Source organism: Sceloporus occidentalis, unplaced genomic scaffold (genome assembly GCF_023333645.1).
Source record: "Sceloporus occidentalis isolate IW3139 unplaced genomic scaffold, rSceOcc1.0.p SCAF_2, whole genome shotgun sequence".
NCBI classification, from domain to species: Eukaryota; Metazoa; Chordata; class Lepidosauria; order Squamata; family Phrynosomatidae; genus Sceloporus; species Sceloporus occidentalis.
In genome coordinates this window covers 10,789,657-10,810,979 of record NW_028316982.1, presented here as the reverse complement: position 1 = coordinate 10,810,979, position 21,323 = coordinate 10,789,657, and the positions used below count along the sequence as shown (strand labels likewise).

The 21,323-nt window shown below is 41.6% G+C and overlaps 1 protein-coding gene across 1 annotated transcript; it reads right to left on the bottom strand.

Moving 5' to 3' along the window:
- Window positions 1-377: 377 nt before the first annotated feature.
- Window positions 378-16,963, bottom strand: FETUB (fetuin B). Its single transcript, XM_089508732.1, has 7 exons — window positions 16,741-16,963; window positions 12,848-12,958; window positions 12,501-12,588; window positions 8,580-8,746; window positions 6,367-6,480; window positions 4,817-4,906; window positions 378-3,371 (listed from the first exon to the last, which is right to left on the bottom strand). The coding sequence occupies exons 1-7, from the start codon at window positions 16,957-16,959 to the stop codon at window positions 2,721-2,723; spliced, it is 1,440 nt and encodes a 479-aa protein (XP_089364858.1). The 5' UTR covers window positions 16,960-16,963; the 3' UTR covers window positions 378-2,720.
- Window positions 16,964-21,323: the final 4,360 nt, after the last annotated feature.

Below are 21,323 nucleotides of genomic sequence, written 5' to 3'. Positions count from 1 at the left end.
CTGAATCATGTACTTAATGCAATGTGTAGTTTAGCCCCCTAATTTGAACAGAAGCTAAATTTTTCCTGCTGCAGGTACTATGAACATAAAACATCATGCTTTTCTTTTTGGCATTTTTGCAGTTTTTCCCAACATGAGGATCTGGGGCCTTTCATCTTCAGATAGATTTGTATGAGCAAGATGGCAAAAAAAGCAACAGTCTTACCATGCTCAGTCCTGTACTGGCTATCCAACATCCCTTCCCACTGGTGAGGTTTGATTTGAAGGTCCTTTTCTTCGTGTTCAACTATGTACAGCCAATGTATTGAGATTATTGACGGAGAATGAACATGTACAGTGGCCGGCAATTCTGACTAAGGAGCAAAGATACCCATGGCTAAAGAAATAAAGTAAAGCTTTATTGCAAGGATTCCATTAAAGTTAGGAAAGTTTCTCCAGACAGGGAGACAGTCCCTGGAAGAGGCAACAGCTTTCAGTTCTTTTTGTTTAGATTTCACCGATATAACCATGGTTTTGCATCCAAATTCTTTCTTGAAATAACCTGATTTCTCTCAATCCTCCCTCCCATGGATCTTATGTCACACATAGGCTGCATCCACACTACAGAAATAATCCAGTTTGACAGCACTTTAACTTTAACCATGGCTCAATGCTATGGGATTCTGGGAATTGCAATTTGTTGTAAAGCAAAGCTCTGGTGCCACATCAAACTGCAATTCCCAGAATTCCATAGCATTGAGACATTGCAGTTAAAGTGGTGTCAAACTAGATTATTATCAAGTTAAAACAGTTTTAACTTGAGGTTGTTGGGGGACCACATCTCCATACCCACTAAGTTTTGAATGTGAATTGATATTCTTACAAACAAACGACTTGTATAGGTTTGTCTATAGACTCGCCACTCCAAAACAAGCATCTGAGAAAGTAGGCTCAAGTCTACAAAAGCTCATGCTGCCAACTTCTTTCTTTCAGTTAGTCTCAAAGGTGCTACAAGATCCTTTTGCATACTGATTTTTCAGACTAACAGGGCTATGGACCTTATCACACTAGACGAATCCCACATAGAAACAGGATTTTAAAAGTAGAAAAACCCACAAATGCAGGATGTTTTTCAGACGCGTTTGCACCAAAGAGCAATAATGTGAAAATAAAGCAAATGGAAAGTTGACAAAAATGACACCCTTTTTTACTTTTGGAAGTTCCTGAAAGTAAAAAGGTGTCATTTTTTTCAACTTTCTTTTTGCTTCATTTTCGCTCTATTGCTCTTTGTAAGAAATGTCGTCTGAAAAACATCCCTCATTTGCAGGTTTTTTCTACTTTTAAATCTTGTTTCTTCCTGGGATTCGTCTAGTGTGATAAGGTCCTACATCTTTGAACTCTATCACCATGGAAGAAGATGAAATTGATAGACTTGTCTGTCCATCTTCACTGCTCATCCCCACTGCCATTCTCCTCTTCCCCAACCACTTCAACAAAGCCTTACTTTTGGGGAGAGGAAGCCATCATCAGATGAAATCCTTGGACATGTTCTCTTTGGGTAATAATGGTGCAAATAATGCAGAGATGTCTTGCATGGGGTTTGCAGTGAGAAAATGTGGGGAAACCAGGGCAGGGTAACAGAGGGAGCAGAGCATTAGGCCCATTTATGTTGGTCTCTGGGGTAGTCTTCTGGGGCTGACAAAAGCAGGGGAACACTCATTTTGAGATCTCTTCCATTCTTTAATTTACATGAAAATTAGAAAGTGAAATCTAATGGAGAGGACTCTCAGGGTTTGAAGTAAGCACACTAGAGGGAATTTGGGACAGGTACATTTGCTTGTTCAGATATCTTCTCTCCTCTTAGATAAAGCATAGGGTGGGAAGTCGTCTTTACAGTCAAAAATATTCAATCATGAGGGGAGCAGGATGGTCTTTCCACCCTACTGTCCCATGCTCTGTAGTATTAGACACTTTTCTCCCAATCCAGGTATTACTTAAAAGCAAAACTCCTTATGACTCGACTCCAAGCTTTATACACTAAGAAAGCTGACAAATGGATAAAAACCAGCAGTCGGCGGTTGTTTCCATGTCAGTGGGATGATGATTATGCTCTGGGTTGTAGTTCAAACTATAAAGGAGCTATCCAAGGGCTTGAATTCTGTGCCCAAGACACATTTAGCACCTTGGATAGCTCCTTTATAGTTTGGACTATGCACCACCTCTGATGATGATGATAGTTGGCTGACTCGTGTATAGGTTGAGCTAAATAGGAGACAAAAAGTGCAAGAAACACCTAACTTGGGTTGCATCTACACTGCAGAATTGATGCAGTTTGACACTTATCTGCCAGGCTCAATGCTATAAAATTCTTGAATTTGTAGTTTGGTGAGAAATATAGCCTTCTCTGTCAGAGAGCTCAGGGGCCACAACAAATTGCAAATCCCAGGATTCCATAGGATGGAGCCATGATCATTAAAGTGGTGTCAAACTGCATTAATTGTGCAGGGTGGCAGCAGTCTTACTAAAATGCTGTCACTTGTGCAAATTGTTGTTAACATTTGTACATCAGGGGTTTATCTGGTACCCTTGCATGAGTTCATACAATTCAAAATCAAATGGGAGAGTATTGCTTTTTGCATTGAGAAATCCAGCAAACTATTCTGTACTTCCTTCTTCTAATTGCTTCTCACACGCAGAGAGGATATTGTGTCTCATGGTGCCAAGCCCCTTAGTGTTCTACATCACTCAGTTTGGGATTGTGTACCTCCTGGGGGTGTTTTTATTATGGGCCTTTGAGGCAACTGAAAGCCAAGCATGTTTACTGTGCTCTCTCCTGGACATGTATCCGATTCTGAAAACCCAGCAGGGTAGGGAGGAATGTTTGAGCTAGAAGGCTTGGTCAAGCCTGGCTGCCCTGTTGGTATCTGCATTGGATGACTGCTTTTCTCAGGATCACTGGGACTACCAAGAAGTTTGGACTTGGGGATTGGTTCTGGCTCCTGCAGTTGTGGAGGGACAGGTTTCCCATCCAGTGGTTCTGCTCCAATTTCTGGCAAGGTGTGGAGAGACACGTGTTCGTTTGAAGGGGGAAGTATTATCACCTGCCCTACTGTTTTTACTTGGTCCCTGTCAGAAGAGGGATGTTGATGCTGTGGCTCTTGGTCCTCTCGTGAGTGATCTCTATGATGTTTTTTATGTTTGGGAGGACCATCATCATGGTGGCGGGAGTGGCCACCACGACGGCGGTGAGAGTGGCCACCATTGTGATGGTGGTGACCATGTCCTTTCCCTTCTTGGTGATGATGATGGTCATCTTCATGGCTTTCATGATCAGCATGGTGTTCATCTCTCCCAGGTTGTGCTCCAGATTGTGGTTCACCACCTTCTTGTGCCTAAGAGCATGAAATACAAGGAAGATCTGCTTAGTGGGTGTTACCAGTAGGATGTGCAAGGATGAAGGTACTCGACTGTTCTCTGTCTGGTGAAAGATGGGATGGAGTGGGACAAAGGCAGGCATCTTTGTTTATGTGGAAGTCTACCCAAGGCTTGTAGAAACTGTGTGCTGCTTGTACCATGACAACTTGCTTCTAATGGCTCAGAAATAATAACTTTTAAACTTTCAAAACATCTGTTCATTCACAAAGAGACCAGACTTAATAATAAATACATGCCAAGAACATGGTTAACTGATAGGCAAACAAGCAAGAGAGACCATTTCTGTATAATTTGGTTGCACTTAATGTAGCCCATGGATTTAGTCTTTTTGTGTTTCCTATCAGTTCTCCCAGATAGTAGGGTTGACTGAAATTTATAGGACCATATATGGCTTGCTTTTTGCCATGACCATAGTGATATTGCCTATTACTCCTGATGTATCTCCCAATAACCATAGTTAAAACTGAGCTTGTCAGTTCTTCTCTGTAACTATGGGTTTTGAATTTCTATTTCTGTTCATACATTGTTGTTGTTGTGTGTCTTCAAGTTCTTTCCAACTTATGGTGCCCCTGATGTTTTATTTGTTTAATTTATATCCCACCTTTCTCCCATTGTGAGATCCAAGGTGGCGCACAATATTTTAAAACCACAATGCAATTAAAATCTCTTAAGATAAAAGTTAAAATACAATTAAACTAACTAATTTTAAAAAAGTTAAAAACACAAGTTAAAACAACATTAAAAGACATTTAAAACATGATGAAATAAAGAACATAAACACCCTCTCACCACTTAAAGCTATATCTGCTCTCACCAAATTCCGCCTTAAATAAAATATCTTCACTTGCCAGTGGAAAGAGAGTGTGAAGGGGGTTAATAGTAGTAGTAGTAATAATAATAATAATAATAATAATAATAATAATAATGACAATAATGATGATGATGTCAGCCCCCCACATTCACAGGTTTCCCTTTCATGGATTTGATTAATACATTCTCTTTAGGAATTTCTAGGTCCTCCAAAGTGACTCTATGGTCAGCTTCCACCAGAACTTCCACTAGAAGAGAAGTGTTCTCTCAGGTTAAAAAAAAGCATTTGTGATTATTATCTATATTTATTCATATTAATGTTCTCTTCACTTTTGCAGGGAGATAGTAGTGTCCCAAGTCCCAACCCCTGTGAATGTGGGGAGCTGACTGTAATAATAAAAAATAAATCATGCTTGCACCTTGTCAAAGTTATCTTTTTGGGACAAGAATTCTCAGAAACCTTCAGCTAGCATGCTTGCTAGTTAGAGGACTGGCAGTTATAGTTCAGGAAGGGGGAATTCTTCCTGCTCATATTTATATATGATGTATTATTATTATTTTTTTGCAAATGATGTGTAATTGAGCCACATACCTGTGGTGGGAAGAAGTCACACTTTATAGTAATAAATTTCCGATGTTCGATCTGGCTGTTTACCACAGAGCCTTTGCATAGACCTGTCTCCTAGGGGAGCAAAATATATCTTTTGTCAGCATATCATTTGAACCAGAAACAACTTCATATCAGATTTTGATTTTTAATAGCTACAACCATGCTTCAACAAAATAGGATTTATATAAAGGAGCTTGATGCTGCAGCAATGCTGATGTAACATCTCCGGGCTCATCCACACTACAAGTGACTTAAACTAGTTCAACATGTTTGCTGTCCCCTAGTAACTCTGGGGAGTGTAGTTCTGTAGAAACCAAGGCCAAATACCTTTTCACCATCTCTGGGATTCTTTGGAGAAAGCAACATACTTGAATTGGAATATTGTACAATCAAAATATTTTTGAAATGTAGATATGTTTCTATGCATAGGTTTGCGTATATGAGGTTGTGACCTAGAATATTTCTCCTGTCTTTTTTGTAGCATAAATCTTTTGATTTGTCTTCCATCTCTGCTCCTGAATATTGCTGTCAGTGACTTCATCCCCCACAGCAGCTCTGTTGTGAACCACCTTGAGGACCTTTGCCCTTGCTTTCTTTCTGATCCCTTGGGTTGCATCTGCACTGCAGAAATGATGCCGTTTGACACAGCTTTAATTGCCAGGGCTCAGCACTATGGAATTCTGGCAGGTTGACCATAAAGTTGTGCTGGAAGATCTAGAAATGCCCAGAAAGGTGTTCTTTCCATAAATCTCTAGGCCCTCCAGTATGGCTTTATGGTCAACATCCATTGGAATTCATTCATTTCAATAGGGTTTGCTATTATTTGCAGTTTTGAATTTCTATTGTAAGTCTGGGAACATATCTTCTGTAGATACAGGAATCCTATTGTCTATCTCTCACTTATTTTTTTCTCCAGAGGCAGAGAAGGAGAGAAACTAAGGGGCTGTGCAGACTGGCAGTTTGGGCTGGGTTGGGGGGGGGGGGAACCTGGGGTGTAGCGTCTACCTGATTCATGCCCTGCCTCAGCCCCCAGGGTGGCATGATGCTATGTGCTGCACCACACAGTGCATGGTGTCATGGTGCTCCTCTGATGCTGCATTTGCATGATGCAGCGCCAAAGGAACACCATAAAACCATGGTGCTGCAGCTATCACGCCCTTTCCAGAGCAGTTCCTTTTTGCAGCCTGGAAAGGCCAGATCGGGGCTGTGGTGTTGAGTTGCCATGGCCCCAATCTGGCTGTAAAAGGGTTAGCTGAAGGGCTGTCTGTACAGCCCCTAAGACTTGAAAGATATTCTTGCTCTGGCAACCCTTTGTACAAGATTACCTCTGCTGTAGCCATTCTGATGGAAGACCTGGACATGAAAACCAGGACATGAATGGGGATCAGGGAGTAGCCAAGGGCAGCTTTAGTGTATCATATCAGCCAGAAGAATACATCCTTGAAGAATATAATGAAAATGGTTCCGAAAATGGCAAGTTTCTGCAAAGGGAAATTTCAATGTGAGGCAATGCCTGGAGAATCAGTACTTACTGCAGTTTCAGCAGGGAGGAGGGGGCACTTGGAGAGATCAGGTACAGGTCCACTTTTGGGGCAGGATGTCTCCTGGATGACGAATTCCACAAAGTTTGAAGGACCAACAACCCACTGTGAAAAGTTCACACACAATGTGTTAGAGAGTTTGCATTGTCTGGAAAACCTACCACGCATGCAACTCAATATCCTAATTCCTGGTATCAGATAGAAAACAGTCTGACCTATGCATTGAAGGCAGGGAGGCATTTTCAGAAAGCAAAAGAACAGATTTTAATCCAACTGGATGTCAGTAGTTGCAATCCTACATGGCTCAGTGTAGTGTAGGAGTTCTTCACTATGCTGATTGGATCTACTGTAGAGAGTCATAGTCATTTGTACCTGGAGGAGGGTGTGGGTCATACAAATGTCTGGCAATAATAATAATAATAATAATAATAATAATAATAATAATAATAATAATTTGTTTTATTTATATACCACTATTCCAAAGATCATAGTGGTGAACAGCAAGTAAGCTAATTTGCCCCCAACAGTCTGAGTACTCATTTTAGCGACCTCAGAAGGATGCAAGCCTGAGTCGAGCTTGGGCCCTTTTGCTGGTCTTGAACTCGCAGCCTTGTGGTTTTGAGTGAATGGCTGCAGTACAGGCATTTAACCACTGCGCCACCAGGGCTCCTATGTCCCCAATAGCCAGATGTGAAGTGATTGCCTCCTCCATGAGATTCCCCAGAGTCCTCTGGAAGTCTTCACAAGTCACATGCTCTCAGTCTCAGGGGAAGAAAATGGTAAACCTCCTCTGAACAAATCTTGCCAAGAAAACTGCATGACATGTGTTTGCCTTCATGTGAACATAAGTCAGAAACAAGTTGAAGACATATATATGTATATGTGTGTATACACACACACACACAAAGTTGGTCCTCCTTATCCACAGATTTTTTATACACAGATTCAAGCATCCATGGCATTCTCCACCACCACTCCCTTCTCCTTTTGTGTTGTGTCTTCTTAGATTGTAAGCCTGAGGGCAGGGAACCGTCCAACTAAAAGATTGTATGTACAGCGCTGTGTAAATTTACAGCGCTATATAAATAAAGGTTAATAATAATAATAATAATGAAATATTAAAAAAAATACATTTCAAGTATCCATTTTATATAAGGGACACCATTTTGCTATGCCATTGTATTTAATGGGAATTGAGCATACATGGATTTTGTTATTCACGAGGGATCTTGGAACCAAACCCCAGCAGATAACAAGCGTCCACTGTATTTTGTCATTGCAATGGACAGCTATTGGACAGAACAAGACAAAAATTCTAAAGTGTAAAGATATACAGCTGAACACAGAATCATCCAAGCCATTGTATTCCCTATTACCATGTATGGATGTGAGAGCTGGACAGTTAAGAAAGATGATAGGAAGAAAATTAATTCATTTGAGATGTGGTGCTGGAGAAGAGTGTGGAGGATATCATGGACATCCAAAAAGACAAACAAATGGGTCCTAGAGCAGATCAAGCCAGAAACCTCCCTGGAAGCCAAGAGGACCAAACTGAGGCTGTAAAATTGGACACATCTCATTGGAAAAGACAGTAATGCTGGGAAAGGTGGAGGAAAGTAGGAAGAGAGGAGGGCCACATGCTAGATGGATGGACTCTATTAAGGAGGTCACGGGTATGGGGTTGCAGGAATTAAGCAAAACAGTGGAGGACAGAGGTTTTTTTTGGAGATGTCTCATCCATAGGGTCACCATGAGTCGAGATCAACCTGAGGGCAGTTAACAACAAATAGTGTTGAAACTATATAGGGTGCTTTGATTCTGTGTTCCTGCATGGCAGGAGGTTGGATTAGATGGCCCTTGTGTTCTCTTCCAAATGTATGATGCTATGAAACCATTCAAAATTAATTAAAAGATAGGCTATAAAAATTGACAAAGCAGCACAGCATTGCACAATCAGTTCCCCAAAGCCTGACATAACAGGGAGTTTTCACTTTCTCGCAGAAAGGCGCAAACATACTCCAAGCCTCTGATGAAGGACACCAAGTCCATGAAAGCATATGCTAGAAATGTCTTCTTAGTTATTCTCAAAGGTGCTAATGGATACTTTAATATCTGAAGGGCTGTAGTTTACCCACGCCTGCAGAAAAGTAATACAAATATTATATCAAATACATTTTTAAAATAATATCTAATCCCAGTCTTACCTGTGAAGTGGCTCTGGTTACATTGAGGAGGGCAAAGTAATGAATTTGATTACTTTCTGTATTGAATTTGGCAAGGCTCTCAGCAGCTGCTTCTTGAAACTTGGCTTCTGTTGGGTCACCAGCTAATGGGCAGTCGGGGCATAGTTTTACAATAGTTGCAGCGGGAACTATTTAGGGGGAAAAAAAGCAAACCAGGAATGCAATTCTTCACTGTGCAATGAGTGATTTCAGCAATTTTCTTCCTGCTGCAGTCGTTTACTGGATATGGGCATTACTGAATTGCACAAATCTAATTCCTGCAGATGTTAATCCATTTACAAAGCCATTTACAACAGGACTCTGGCCAACATCATTTAAAAAAAACATGGTTAAGAACAGTTACAAATACAGCACATCACTTCACAACATATTACAGGTTGAGTCTCCTTTATCCAAAATGCTTGGAACCAGAACTGTTTTGGATTTTGGAATGCCTGCATTTACATATACATACATAATGAGATATAGTTTTTTTGTAATTTTTTCAGGCTATGTGTCTGTGTTCTAGAAAAGTTTATTCCTGATGTTTCACCAGCATCAGAGAAAATGCCAGCCAAAGATGCTGGCGAAACATCAGGAATAAACTCTTCTAGAACACAGCCACATGTCCTGAAAAACCCACAAAAATTATGGATGCTGGCTGTGAAAGCCTTCAACCTCACATTATGAGATATCTTGGAGATGGGAGCCAAGTCTAAATGCAAAATTAGTTTATGTTTCATGTGCACTTTATACGCATAGCCTGAAGGTAATTTTATACAATATTTTAAAATACATTTGTGCATGAAACAAAGTTTGTGTAAAGTCGAAGGCTTTCATGGCTGGCATCCATAGTTTTGTGTGGGTTTTTCAAGAAAGAAATGATGGTGTTGGAATCATAGGCCTATATTATGTGAAGATGTTTCACCAGCATCTTTGGCTGGCATCTCTGAAGATGCCAGCCACAGATGCTGGTGAAATGTCAGGCACAAACTCTTCTAGAACATGGCTACATAGCCTGAAAATCCCACAAAAACCCTAAAATTTGTGTAACTTTGAACCATCAGAAATAAAAGGTGTCCTTATCTCAGCACCCATGAACATTTTTTTTTTTTTGGTTTTTGGAATATTTTGGGATTTGGAATTTCAGATATCTGAACTGCTGCATTATTAAATTTCAATTTCAATTTTCAAAGGGCTGCTTGAACAAAAGTTTTTCACCTGCTGGTGGAGAGAAAGGAAGGAAGGGATTAACCAGACTTCCCATTGAGGTAGGGTTGCCATTTCATGGGTGTAGGCGGGACAAACCCGGTTTTTGAGGCTTCTGCACGGTTCCGTCCTGCCTAGCCCCGCCCCCATTCAAGGTCCCGATTTGGGCTCCCCTCAGGCCCCACCTTCCTCTCTTGAGTGCTGGGAGGGGGTGGACTGTTCAGCTCCTCTGTCCCCATTGGCCAGATTCACAATAAGGGGGAGGAGCTGCAGCCTGCAGCACTCTATTCAGCCCCATGCAGCAGGCGCGCATGATTTAAACTGAAGAGAGAGGAGGAGCGGGGAGTGAGAGACACAGAAGAAGGAAGGAGAGACGAGCAGAGCAGCAGCAGAGGAGACAGAAGGAGCGGAGTGGAGGCAAGAGAAGAGCAGGCAGAAGAAAGAAGGGCCCAAACGCAGTCGGAGGAGAGAGGAAAGAAGGAGTGGAGTCTTGGAGAAGATAAGAAGGAGAGCGGAGAGGTCAGAAGAAAAAAAAAAGATGGAGAGCAGAGAGGAGACAGAAGGAAGAAGGACCAGAGAGAGGAGGAGACAGAGAAGGAAGAAGGAGAGCCCAGAGCAGAGGAGGCAGAAGAAGGTGGCCTGGGCTGAGGGGTGGTTGGCCCTGGGTCTTGCTGCCACTTGTCAGCCTCTGTTGAGGGTGAGGGAGGGGCCCATTCAGCTGAGGAACACCACCATTTTAGGCTTTCTAAGCCTCTGCTCAGACTAAATCAAGCTGTGGCAATGTGGGAAATGGAGTTTGCCAGGGGCAGGGACTGTTGCTTTAAATGCTCATGGTTGCTGGGATGTGGGAAATGGAGTTTGCCAGGGGCAGGGAATGTTGCTTTAAACAGTGATACCTTTATAGCACCAACCAAAATGCACAAAACATATGATGCAAGCTTTCAAAGCTCCACTGACTTCTTCATCAGGCAAAAGTGTTAAAAATCCAACAGGAGAAAGAAAGAAATGATGGTGTTGGAATCATAGGCCTATACTATGTGAAGATATTGTTAGTTGTTCTTAGTGTAGATGGTAGAGACAGAGGGATAGCCATGTAGGCAGAGGCCTTTCCTTCTTTTTTGCTAAACCTGAAACTGAGAGCCAGTCCACTTCCACTACTTGTGAAACCACCTTGATATGTTAAATATGCATAGCCATGTTAAACCATGTTAAGTGTTAAGCCCAAAGGGTTTGGCTATGGAATAAGCAACTGAAATATGTAAGAAGCTATGTTAAATATATAACCATGTTAAATGTTAAACCCAAAGAGTTTGGTTATGCAATAAGCTTCTGAAATATGCAAGAGGCCATGTTAAATAAAGCCATGTTCAATGCCCAAATGTGCTGTTGTGTGTGTTTTGGAATGGAGGTTTGGGGTGGTTTGGCCAGAAAGGGAAGTACATTTCTGCCATCTGTCTAGAAATAATGCCAAAATGTCCTCCATTTTGATGATGCCTCAGAAACATGCATTTATATTAACATTTTAAAAAAATCATCCAATTTTTTCACGTGTCCTCCATTTTACTAAAATGTGTCCTACATTTGAAAATGTTGTCCTACATTTGTCCCAGTTTGGAGGCCCTGACTTATGGCAACCCTACATGGAGGTTCCACCAGTTGGGAGCAATTATAGGAAGGGCTCCTTCCTGTGTACTGACCAACTGTACCTGTGAAAGTGTGAAACCAAGAGAAAGTCCTCTCCTGCAGTAAATGAATAAATAAATCGTTGAACAGAATTTGCAACCTAGTCTTCTGGCATCCTACTCCAGGATTGAAACCACAATATATGTTGGTTCTCAAACTGCTTGATTCACATGAAACATTGATACCAGCTACTTGGCTATAGTTCAAGAATCAGAACAAGATGGATTTTTGTTTTTATTTTTTTGGCATATGAAAGTGAAGCTTGTTGTCCAGCAGTCCATAATGCAGCTACACTTACATTGCCATGGTAGAACTGTACTGGGAATATTTTAAAATAAATTTACAAATGTGTTATTCTACCTTTTAATATACATTTATTGTACAGTCGGCTCTTCTTATACACTCTTACCTCGGGATACGAATGCGCCGGGATACGAAATTTTCGGGTTACGAAAAAAAATAAAATAAAAAATATTTCCGGGTTACGAAGGTTATTCCGGGTTACGAATAACCTTTTGGTGCTTTTCGGCGCTATTTCGCACCAAATCGCGGCTTCTCTCCATTAGCGCCTATGGCTTTCTCGGCTTACGAAGACTTCCGGGTTACGAAAATGGCGGCGGAACGGATTAATTTCGTAACCCGAGGTAAGAGTGTACACGGATTTTTTATACACGGTTTGAAAATGTTCCAAAAAAGTATAAATTTCAAATATCAAACCTTGATTTCCTCATTTTTTATAAGGGATACCATTTTGCTATGTCATTATATTTAATGGGACTTGAGCCTACACGGAATTTGTTATACACGGGGGATCTTGGAATCAAACCCCAGCGTATAACAAGGGTCCACTGTATTTATAAAACATTTATAAATGTGTTTGTGTTTAAGATGCCATAGGACACTTGGGGATTTTTTTTCCTGCCACAGATTAACACAGTTAACATTTTGTAAACTGCAGTGGAAATGGAAGTATGGAGTGTTCTAGTCAAGCAAATATATAGAAATACATACGTGGGCGTAAAACACAGTCATAGTTGTAGAGAAAGCTGAATTCTTTATTCTTGTCGACTTGAACTGTAGTTTTACACTGCCCATAGACCTAGAAAAATGGAATGGTAAATGATATTTATAGCACAATGTAATTTTCTTCATTTTCTCAGAGACAACTGGAGGCCAGGGAATGGGCGGGAGGTAGTCCTGACCCAGAAGCCCTGCTCCCAGCACCAGGTACTACCAGTACCACCCGGTGCTAGAAAAAAAATTATTTCGGGCACATGGCCCCAAAAAGATTTGCCATCACTGTCTTAGGACATTAATAAAGCTGCACAGTTATTTTCTCAGCCAGATCAAATACTTACGGTCTCATGTGGAGGCCGGAAGGTGCAATTTTTCCACAATCTCCTGCTCAGGACATGGCAGTTAGTTTCCAGAACATCCAAAGTGAGATAGAAGAGAGAGTCACTAGGTCCCTACAGATGGAAATACAAAATACTTTACAGCGCATAATTTAGGAGAGCTTGAAAAGCCAAAGTAAAAAACCCCAGAATACCAGCATATTTTAGCCATAGGAGGAAAGGAGTGCATGCAAGTGAAGTGTACTTCTTGAAAACCTGGAAAGGGTCATGGATTAGGATTGCCTGTTCAGGATCATCCCAAGGGCTATGGTTTCTGGGCCAAAAGCTGAGACATTGGACTTCATGCCTCCCATGTGATAAGGTTCCTAGGGACAGCTCCAGTGATATCGTTAAGTGTTAAACATTGTGTACCAACTACAGTTGGTCACAGCTTGCCATTCAAACACACACAGAGAAACAGAGTAAATATTTTCAGGTTTGGAAATTAAATCTGAAACTGAAAAGTAGTTCTTCCTAGATCAAAGTAAAATAAATAGATTGTTCCTTCTAAGTGACATAGGGAAATGAGATAAGGAATCTTTAATTTAGCCTACTAGCCAGACTATTCAGAGCAGAGTGGCTGGTGAGCCCTGGCATCACTGGGAGCAAAGGGAGAAGCTAACCAAGTAAATTCATAGGACCCTCTTGGAGAGTCTTTTCAAGCTGGAGCAACAAATCAGTTCTGCCTTGCATTTTGTGGGAAGCAGATGCTTTACTAGCTGAGCTGGAGATTTGCACACAACCCTTTCCTCTTGGTTGGAGTTGCTGGAGAATATGCACCTTTGTCTCCTGCCTGACAGAAAACCAGCATAGTGTAGTGGTTTGAGTGTTGGTCTAGGATTCCACAAAACCAGAATCTGAATCTGCACTGAGCCATCAAACTCCACTAACTGACCTTGGGCAAGTCATGCTTTCTCTTAGCCCCAGAGGAAGGCAAAGGCAAACTCCTCTGAACAAATCTTGCCAGGAAAGCCCTGTGATAGATTCACCTTTCTGTCATCATAAGTTAGAAATGACTTGAAGGCACCCAACACCAACACCTGCCTAGAGATGACCCATAAAAGTTGGAGGCTCAGAGCCAAAGACCTGAAAACCCTAGCAGGGATTAGATGTGGCAGTGGGGTAAGGACAAATTATGGGGATGTGGACTTGATAAATGTGCCAATGTCCTTTTAGAGAAAGACAAAAAAGTCTACACCTGGCCTTTTGTTTATTTCCTTGAAATGTGGACACAAGTCAGTTTGCGCTGATGCCCACCAACATTCATTTATGTACATTTTCATCATAACTTTAGAATTACAGAATCCTAGAATGAATCTGTACCCTAAATGATCCCAATAGATGCTTTGATAACTGTTTCTTCAAAACCTATTAGAGGGGAATTCCAAGACTGCCCCAAAAGACTTTGCTCCAAAACACACTGCAGAAATCATCCAGTTTGACACAACTTTAACTGCCCTGGCTCACTGGTAGGGAATCCTGGGAAATGTACTTTCTTGTGGCATCAGATCTCTCTCTGACTAGAGAAGGCTAATTATTATTATTATTATTATTATTATTATTATTATCATCATCATTATCCTTTATTTATGAAGCGCTGTAGATTTACACAGCGATGTACAAACAATCTTTTTAATTAGACGGTTCCCTGCCCTCGGGCTTACAATCTAAAATGACATGACACAAAAGGAGAAGAGAGTGGTGGAGGGAAAGAGTAAGAGGTCCAGCAGTTCCTCTCTACCTCCGAGGCCTGGACCAAGGCAGATGGACTGGAGGGAGGGCTTGGCTTCATAATGGATAGTTAATCTTCTTCCAGGGAAAATACATACTCTCAAGTAGGATAATGCATATACAGTACATAGCAATACAGGAAATGGTTTGATAAACAGGCACCAAAAGAACATCAAATAGTAATCAACAATTATGCAATGCCTGGGAAGGCTTCTCTGAACAGGATGGTTTTCAACTCCGTTTTGAAGCTGGTTAAAGAAGTGATGGCTCTTGCTTGTGGGGGAAGAAGGTTCCAGGAGTGAGGGGCAGCAAGTGAAAAGGGGCGAATCTGGGATGGGGCAGAGGAAACCCTGGGCTGAGACAGCAGACCTTGACTAATGTCTCACAAAACTATGGTTCCCAGAATTCTCTAGCATTGAGCCAGATTAGTTAAAGTGGCCTCAAACTGGATGATTTCTGCAGTGCGTTTTGGACCTTACTCCAGTACAAAATTGCTTGAAGACTTAAGATGTTTTCATTCATGCTCATATTTGGCCAGACTAGGAAAAGTTACTTTCTTGATGATAACTCCTAGAATTCCTCAAACAGCATGGCAAGCATTCCAGCTGGAGGCGTCTGAGAGCTGTAGACCAAAAGAGTAAACTTTCTCACCTCTGTTATCTTGACTATGATTGCCTGAAATTTTATGGCTGTTGCCCTTACTGCTATGATAACATACAGAGATTACTTCCAGACAAGAATTTTGGTGGTGCAATTGCCCTGCCCCATCTACAGAATTTTAATGGTGGAAGAGATAAATTTATCTTCCTTTTCTAAAACTTCTGATTTTTGTCTTGTTTTGTCTTTTTGCTTTCTCTAAAATAATCAATGCTGGCTGATGAATCTTTCTGGGGTAGAGAGATCTTGTCGCACTTTTGAGACTAAACTGAAATAAAGAAATTGGCAGCATGAGCTTTCGTGGGCTTAAGTCTACTTCCCCTGGGCTATAGTGTATCTGTTCTGGCTTTTAGTTAAAACTTTACTAAAATATCCAAGATGCCAACTGCTAGCTGCACAATAGTTCAGCGCCTTGGATAGCTCCTTTAACATTCAGACTCCGGCCCAAAGCAGATTCTCTTACTGAATTGGAAGCCACCAGCTGCCACTGCCAAAAATCACTAAAAAAGGAAGTAGGGATGTGTGAGGAATTTGATCAACTTGACCTTTAATGTGGGGATGCCCTTCATGTTTCTGACTCTGCATGTTGTCAGGTGGCTGTGAGTGTGTCATGTGAGCTATGCACATTTGAAAAAGCAGGCAGAGAGAAAAAAAGCACTTTGCAAAAAACACAGCATAAATGCACTTTAGTCAGTGAAGGGAAATGTGTGTGAGTAATGTGTAAACCTCGAAAACTCCGAAGTTGACAAGAACCAGATATGAAATGGAGAGAGCCTATGCTGTCCCTGGAGTATTCTGGCCTCAGATTCCCCCCACTTTCTCTCTTTCTTCTGGGTTTTCCCCTGTTCATCATCCAAAGCCACTACTGAGCTCAGAACGAGGCGCCCAGGACTGAACGCCTCATTTATACTTCAGAGTAATTGGTCACCTCACATGGGCCTGTGTGTGAAGGCAGCTGCCCTTGTCACTGTAAAGAAAGCCAAAAACCTGCAGCAAAAGTGGAGTTATTTAAACGCAGGTTAGGGGGAGAAAACTCCCAAATGGGTGTGAGTGTTGTGAAGTCCACACCCAATTCAATCCACACCCAATTTGGGGGTTTGTTCCTGCATCATGGACACAGTGAGCCCAAGGGGAATTCAGGGTAATTTGTTCATGTAGAGAAGCTCATAGACTTTATAGAAGTGTGCATCCTAAAGGGAAAGACAGAATAGCTACAGAGCGCTTTCCAGTGGACAGAGCTAGGAGTCTTCACTTGGGAAGCACCCATAATACCTTGTGGGTGATCCGTGGGAAGGACTTGGCGCTCTCTGTGGCACCACCTTCTGAGGAGCACAAGCTTCTGCTCAGGGCAGTTGAACAGCAATGGACCCCCTTTCTCTCTTTCCTTTCTCCCAGCATTCATGCAGCATCTTTGAAGAGAGATGCCTCTGAGTGGAGCAAAGAGAAAAAAGCTAGCACCAAAAGCTTACCTGTGGAAGTTCGCGGACATCAAAGATCCTCTGGAGACCAAACACGTAGCCTGTCCTTCGATGTGCATTGAGCTTGTTGAGGGCCGCTTCTGCAACAGCTTTCACTGCAGAAGAATTACATGGCGGCGAACTTAACTGAATAAAGGGTGGTGGCTGCACTGGAACAGCCAAGGAATAAAACAGCTGTAACGCAAGCACAAAAGGAATTAGAAGGCCCATTTGGAAATTCCTGCGAAGAGTGTACTTTAGAAATGGATTTCAGTTTCTTTATATATTTGGAAATGGGTCGCTAATATTTGTTCTTCTGCTGCACATTGGCCCTCACCTTTAAACCTGGACATGTAGACCACAAACAATGACTCAACCATTAGATTACATATTCACAGACTGACACAGACTAGTGTCATGACCATGAATCCATGCCCTTGGTTTTAAACCAGAGGAACACTGCTTGGAATAATGGCATTTTAATAAGCATTTATAATAACTATATATTAAAAAATCACCTCCTATTGTTAATGCTGGACAAAAAGGAAAAAAACAACCCAGGTAGACAGTGAAATCCTTAGCAGATGTATTGAGAAATATGTCTTCTAAATACCACTTTGGGCAAGTGTGATTGCAAAATGGCAATGAACACATATTAGTTAACCAATGTACATTTCTCTATTTGCACTGTAGTGTAGATGGTTTGTTGTAGTGTGTGTGAATTTGGGAAATTATTGCTAGTCACTCATGAAATTTTTTAATAAACCTTCATCATGGACATGGAGGGTGGAAGGTACGTACATCTCAGTCTTCTGTATATTTATTCAAAATTGGGCTTACTCTCAAGCAATTAATGTGTGCTTACCTGATCTTTCCCTGATCTTTCAGGAGTTTTCAGTTAAGGCACACATATAGACTTGCATAAAACAGACTTTAGGATATTGGCTTCTAAAGATTTAGAGCTGGTTCTCATATCCCTTCTTCCTAAGGAGAGTTTTTGCTTCTGCGTCCCTACCTGAAGGTGATGGTTGAATGCTTCCCACTCATTTTCAAAGGAAGTATCTTTTTGTCTTGCAAATGGAATTTAAAGTTTATTTCCTAGACTTTGAGAATCTTCCAGTACCCATATGGCAAGAAGGAGGAGCGGCCTGTGTCCATGAAAAACCCTCCATACCATCTGAACTGAGAAGAGCAACAACTACATCTTGACAAAATGCAGACCCACGACTAATATCTTCATTTTTTCCTCCTTCCTATATGATTTTTAACACCTTTGTCTGCTGAAGAAGCCAGTGGAGCTTCAAAAGCTTGCAAGATGTAAATTGTGCATTTTAGTTGGTCCGATAGTTATCACTGTTTTGTGGATTTGGGATGTTATTGCATTCATTTTCTGGGAACCGATGTAGAGAAGAAACAGGCTTTACCCTACTGCACTATTGAAACTGGCCACTTGGAGGAACCAGAGAGCATTTTCCTATATTCTCAGTACAATAAAGCAGGAAGATTTCTTACCTAAATCAACTATCCTAAAGATGAGGATTATCGACTACATATTGGTAGTCCTTGGCCCCATTCCCACTGGCCCATTTAATGTGGGTGGAATTGGGTAGATCCAGATGCCCTTCCCTCAAATCTCTCTGTTAGGAAGTGCCCACTAGATTTGAGGGGCATTTTAACCCGAATGCCTTATCAGGTTTAACTTGAAGGCGCCTGCTGTCAATCAAGCGATCATCATAGGTGACGTTTGCAGGGGCATCGGAAGTGTGGTTCCCCCTCCTTTTTTTTAAAGAGCCATGCACATAATGCCCCAAAGTGCACACATTTTGTCAAAATTTAAAATCTCTTTTGTGTGTGTGTGTGTGTGTTTGGGGGGGGGGGGCATTTGGGTGAGTGCAGGGTATGATCTGCCCTTGGCCCTGTTTTCAACCCTAAAATGCAAATTAATGCATCCTGTATCCCCCACTCCTTGCCACCCCACATGTAATAATAATAATAACAATAATAATAATTTCCTCACCTCGGAAATGCCAGAAAAGAATGCGATTGTCATGCATTCTTTTTTGCTTTTAAAAGCAATTCAGGGCTAGCCCTGAAGAGACAGTAACAAAAACATGTATCATTTTGCCAATTGCCTAATTGACAAGAGCAACAAATGTAACATTCGAATTGTGGGATTGATTTGCAAAGGAAAAAAAGTCTAGCCCATTTGCAACATTTCCCCTTTGCTGGAAGCTAGCAAATAGAAGGGAAAGTGAACAAGCAGCTAGCCATGTTCTATCTATCTATATATCTACCACACCTGGGATTCCTGGGATTTGTAGCTTTGTGAAGTACCAGTACCCTTTGGCAGAGAAGGCTAATGACCTTGTAAAACTACAAATCCCAGCATTTCATAGCACCAAGTAATAGCACTTAAAGTGGTGTCAAAGTGCATTATTTCTACAGTGTAGGTGCACTCTAAGGACTTAATTGCACCGCCTCCGGTGCACAACTTACCTCTTCCGAATTTGAGCCTCCAGTGTTGTATTTGGGCCCCCTAAGTCGCTTTGGTGGCCATTTTTTTTCCAATTGGAAGTTCTGGAATTAGAAAAAATGGCCACCAAAGCAACTTACGGGGCCTGAATTCAACACTGGAGGCAACGGGAAGCCGTTTTGAGGGGAAAGTGTGCGATAAAATCAGTGTAACTTCTGAATTTGTATGAAATTTGGAAGAGGTAAGTCGGGCACCAGAGGCGGTGCGATAAAGTCCTTAGTCTGGTGTCCTCCTGTGAAGTACCCTTCACATTTATACTTCTCTGCAACAGACACTTTTTCTCTCTGCTATTAGGAAAAGTATAAAACATTTGGGGGGAAGCATTATCTCCTTTAAGTTCTCTAGTCTGTTGATTGATCCTGCTTTTCTAAAATTTAATAACCAGACCAACTCAGAAATATGTATGTCCTCATCTTCTTCTGTGCATGAGGTTCCCAAGCAAAAGTATGAATGCATTTTTTAAAAATGAAGTCACCCCGGTACAGTTCCTTGCATCTTCCATTAAAAGATATGTCCCCCTTAAAGTCTACATGTATAAAATGCACAGGTGTTTATTTATTTAGATCTTCTAGGCACTGTAGATCAAAGTAGTATGGCAAAAGGAAATTTTGCTGAAATGGACATATAGAATTTAAGCAAGATGGAGAAAGGGAAGCAGCCAGAGTTTAAAATCCCCAGATCAGAGCTAAACCTGGCGGCGAGGATGTATTTGGATACAGATGGAGGATACAACCTCTGTATATAGTTTTCTTGTTTTTCTAATTTTGGTATTTACTACTGCAGTTTATAAGAGAGCCAGTGTGGTGTAGTGGTTTGAGCATTGGAGTACAACTCTGGAGAGGGTTTGAGTCTCAGCGCGTCCACGTAAACCTGCTGGGTGACCTTGGGCAAGTCATACTCTCTCAGCCTCAGAGGATGGCAATGGCAAGCCCTCTCTGAAGAAAGCTGCCAAGAAAACCCCAATATAGGTTCGCCTTAGGGATGACATACGTTGGAAATGACTTGAAGACACACACACCACCACCACCACCAACAACAAACTACAGTTTATCCTGTAAACCACTGTGGGCCCCATATTGAGAGAAAGGCAGCATATAAATGAAATGAATACTATCTGCCAGTTCACTATTCTGCAACTGTCCGCTGATCCTAATAAATAAGTTTGTATTGATTTCTCCCTCCTTCTCTCCTCTCTCTGTTTGTATTGACACACTCATGTATAGCTATAGATCAACATGGTTTCTCGCATCTTTGGCCTCTTCTTGAGAGTGAAACTGTGCAAATTATTATGGTTAGGCTTCCTCTCTCTCTCTCTCTCTCTTTTTAACAAGACCACCCTATTTTTGAACAGCTCTTCTCTAGTTTTGCCAGGTCTCCTCTGTCTGATAAAACAGAGGCTGAGAGAAGTGTACCTGTGTCCAGCCCATGTTATACTATATACACAGCTAGCGACTGAGGTGCTTATAGAATTATAGAATGATAGAACTGGAAGAGATCTCAAGGGCCATCCAGTCCAACCCTCTGCCATGCAGAAATGCACAATCAAAAATCCTGACAGAAGGCCATCCAGTCTCTTTAAAAATCTCCAAAGAAGGAGACTCCACTACATTCCAAGGGAGCATGTTGCATGATTGAACAGCTGCTACCATCAGGATGTACTTCCTAATGTCGAGGTGGAATCTCTTTTCCTGTAGCTTGTGTCCATTGCTTCGTGTCCTCAGCTCTGGAGCAGCAGAAAACAAGCTTGTTCCATCCCTTCAAATATTTAAATATGGCTATCATGTCACCTCTTAACCTTCTCTTCTCCAGGCTAAACATACCCAGCTCCCTAAGATGCTCTATATGGGGCATGGCTTCCATGTTCCTTCCATTTCTGCTCATTCTCTTGTGCTGTCTTTCTTTTTTCATTCACTCTGGAACTTGTAGGATTCTCTATCAGTGCCTCCATTCTGCTTCATCTGCCAATCTGTTGGATGCAATTTCTGCCCAGTTCCCTGGTTAGGGTTTATGATATCCTTCCACACATCCAGAGGTGAATGGGGAGGCAAAAAGGCAAGGAGGC